The following is a 3,141-nucleotide window of genomic DNA, read 5'->3' on the forward strand; positions in this document are numbered from 1 at the left end:
CAAATGATTTAAATGAGATGTTCAAAAAAATTTCTTTCTATATCCCAGTCATTTAATAGCTTTTAGTAACTGACATTATTCTCCCATAATTGTAATTATGCATATTAAGCTGTTTATAATCTGGGCTTCAGATTCCAGAATTTTCTGTAGGGTTGAGAAAAAGACCATCTTAAAATCATCATAATGGTAGGATGCTTTATTCGGAGTGAGAGGTCAGCATTCTCTGGCACTCCCTGAAATATCATTCTGATAATTTAATTGCTATTTTAATAGGTAGTACTGAAAAAGAAAATTTAAATTTTTTCGTGCTTGCTGGAAGTGACTTATTTTTATATGAATGGTGCCCAAGTCCTATCATCTTCTTACCAAAGTGAACAATTTAGACAGCAACTGAGAAAGATAAGATGATCATTTAAGATGAGATACCAAAGTTATTAAGAATATATTTGGCACTCATAGTACTAAAATAGATATCATATTTTTGGTGATGTACTACTTCCAATACCAGAACCATAAACCAATTACTGGGAACATCAGCAGAATACTATTGTGCTCAAGTTCTCCTTGCAGACTTCCCATGCCTACCTGAGTAGGTATGTTAACAGGATATGTATGAGTCTTTGGAAAAAACTATCAACATTAATAAGCAATATAATTACATTGTTTAAGGACAACATAACATTTACAGAACAATGTGGACTTTCAAAATGGAAAAAAGGGGGTAGAGGAAGATGAGTATTTCCCATTTAAGCTATATCTGTATTAGGTTACAATCTTCAGTGTAAAATCATGTACTGTAGATTGGATCCAAAGGTAGGGAAGTAATCTTAAATTTGCATTAAGGACCCAGAAAGCTGAAAAGACATTTTTCATTTTCAGCATTTCAAACCCTATTTCCATTCTTAAAAAAGTCGTATCTCTCATAAGTGGAAAAGGGAAATTTTACAATAGAGATGGAGTTATCACAGGTTTTATAGATATGATGGTTCATAGGAGAGATTAAAACACAATCTATAAATATACAAAATGGATAGCATGTTCTTCACAAAGTAAATATGGCATACTCTACAGAATATCTTTGAAAATTTTGATTGCTGAATATAAGAAGAAAAATTTTGGTAAGAAAAATTTTGTTCTTAGATGCAACTTTAAATTCTGACCCAAAATGTTGGACTTGTGTTATTTTATGTATTTATTATAAATTCTTTTAAATATACTGGAGAGTTAAGTGAGAGTCACTGAGGTCCGCCGAATAAGGTTTTTAGGTTAAAAGAAAATCGAAATGATAAATTTCGTCATTGGATAGTATGTTAATTGTAACAAATAGTAAAATTATTTTAAATATCCAAAACTTTTTCAAAGTAAGTTTAGACAGAAACCGTGAGACGTCTGTTCATTTTATAGATTTTATTTCTTTTTGAGCAAATAAAACACTTTCAGAACTAGGGGATACTTCAAGTTAATTACTCAATGGGAAAAGCTGCCATTCTGTTAAGAAATAAAAAGGGCTTTCAAATGAGCTCCACTGGGTTGGAACTGATCTCATTGTTTGATTGGTAGTCATCACAATTTGTTGCAGCCATTTGATATCTTACAGCAAAAACAGTGTTTCGCTATTAAGATCATATTAGATCATATCGTGATAGATCATATTATAAATCACTAGGGATTACTCAGAAACACTAAGCATGGGGATACTATTGTTTATTGAAGAAGGAAGAGCATGACACTAAAATTCTTCTACGACAAAATTAAAATACTGGAAGTGAATAGATGTTTTTACCTGATAGACTTATTTGTAGTTTTACCTATCAGAGGGTTTATCATACATTTGACAACACTAACAAGATAGAATTAACCTTCCTCTTCTCTCCACCCATCTCCGATATTCCCCGATGAATGCAGATAAAAACAACACTGAGTGAAATCGATGTAGTACAATCCAGGTGGCAGCTCTCCCCAGTCCTAGTAGGGGGAGGGAAATCTTTTGCCAATAACTTTTTAAATGATACATTAACTATGGGGGCTAAGACAAACCCTTTGTAAGCAAGATTGTTGAAAAATGTTAGGTAAATATTTTGAGAAAACGAGGGTAAGTATTAAAAAAGATGATACTAGTGCGCGCTGTGTGCACTTTTTAAAATACGTATACGTGTGCGGAGAGATTTTGCAAACAGATCTGGATAAGAAAACAGATGGGAAAGAAGAACCGATTGTTAAATCAGAAAAAAATCCAATATTGGAGTTATCACACTTTTTCTGAAGACGACTTTTTCATTTTTCTGGCAAAGCAATACATTTTCTGCCTCCACTTGCTCGCTCCTTTGCGTTTCTAATGCCTGGAGCGGACGCTTCGACGGTGACTTTGCAACGAGTTCGTGCAATCGATTACATCCTCCCCCCCCAAGTTTTCCCCGGCCTTGGTCCTCCCCTTTCTCAACACGCCCCACTCTGTAAGACAGAGACACGCGCGTTATTTGCACGCCACTCAGACAAATCTCACCTTCCCCCTCACGCTCGTTACCCACCCTGAAGCCTATTTCCCCCCTCCCCCTCCCACTCTCTTGCATGCTTGGACACCCTCGCCCCAAAGTAGCCAATCACCAGGACTTGCTAGTCTCTTCGGAGGCTTCTTATTGGCTCCTGCCTGCAAAGGGGCGGAATACGAGGCTTGAGTATGCCCGGATGTTCCCAAGCCTCCGCTGGCTTGGCGCCTCTGTCTGGTGTCGGGTGCTGTAAGCGACATGGATGGCGGGGAGGAGCAGGTGATGTTGCCACCGAGCCCTCAGGAGGGGCCCCGGTTAGAAGAGGCGGCGGCGAAACAAGAAGAGCAAAGCGTTGAGTTCCAGCCGGCTACGGAATATTGGCCCGTGATGGAGGCGCTGACTTGGAAGAGGCCGTTCTGCACTCTGGCCAGCTTCCTCTGCGCCAACCTGCTCTTCTGGTGAGCGACGCAGCCGCGCATCTCGGTCCCCGGACGGTGCTTTTAATTAGACTCAAATAGAGATTTGCTTCTCCCCCCCCCCCCCAATCCTCCTCCTCCTCCTCCTTCGGCCCGCTTTCTCGCCCTTTAGCGGCTCCGCTCTGCCATCTGTTCCTTGGTTCTGATAGAAAACGTGTTAAGGGCGCGCTAGTGAAAAG

At 39.4% G+C, this 3,141-nt stretch overlaps 1 protein-coding gene across 1 annotated transcript in view; it reads left to right on the forward strand.

The window, feature by feature from the left end:
- Positions 1–2,693: 2,693 nt before the first annotated feature.
- Positions 2,694–3,141, forward strand: part of RETREG1 (reticulophagy regulator 1) — a 42,245-nt gene continuing 41,797 nt past the window's right edge. The window contains exon 1 of the mRNA XM_015813000.1: positions 2,694–2,944. Within this exon, the coding sequence (XP_015668486.1) occupies positions 2,745–2,944 (200 nt within the window). The 5' untranslated portion in view covers positions 2,694–2,744. The remainder of the gene's footprint in view (positions 2,945–3,141) is intronic.

The sequence above is a fragment of the Protobothrops mucrosquamatus genome, unplaced genomic scaffold (assembly GCF_001527695.2).
Source record: "Protobothrops mucrosquamatus isolate PMUCROS unplaced genomic scaffold, P.Mucros_1.0 scaffold126, whole genome shotgun sequence".
Taxonomy (NCBI): Eukaryota; Metazoa; Chordata; class Lepidosauria; order Squamata; family Viperidae; genus Protobothrops; species Protobothrops mucrosquamatus.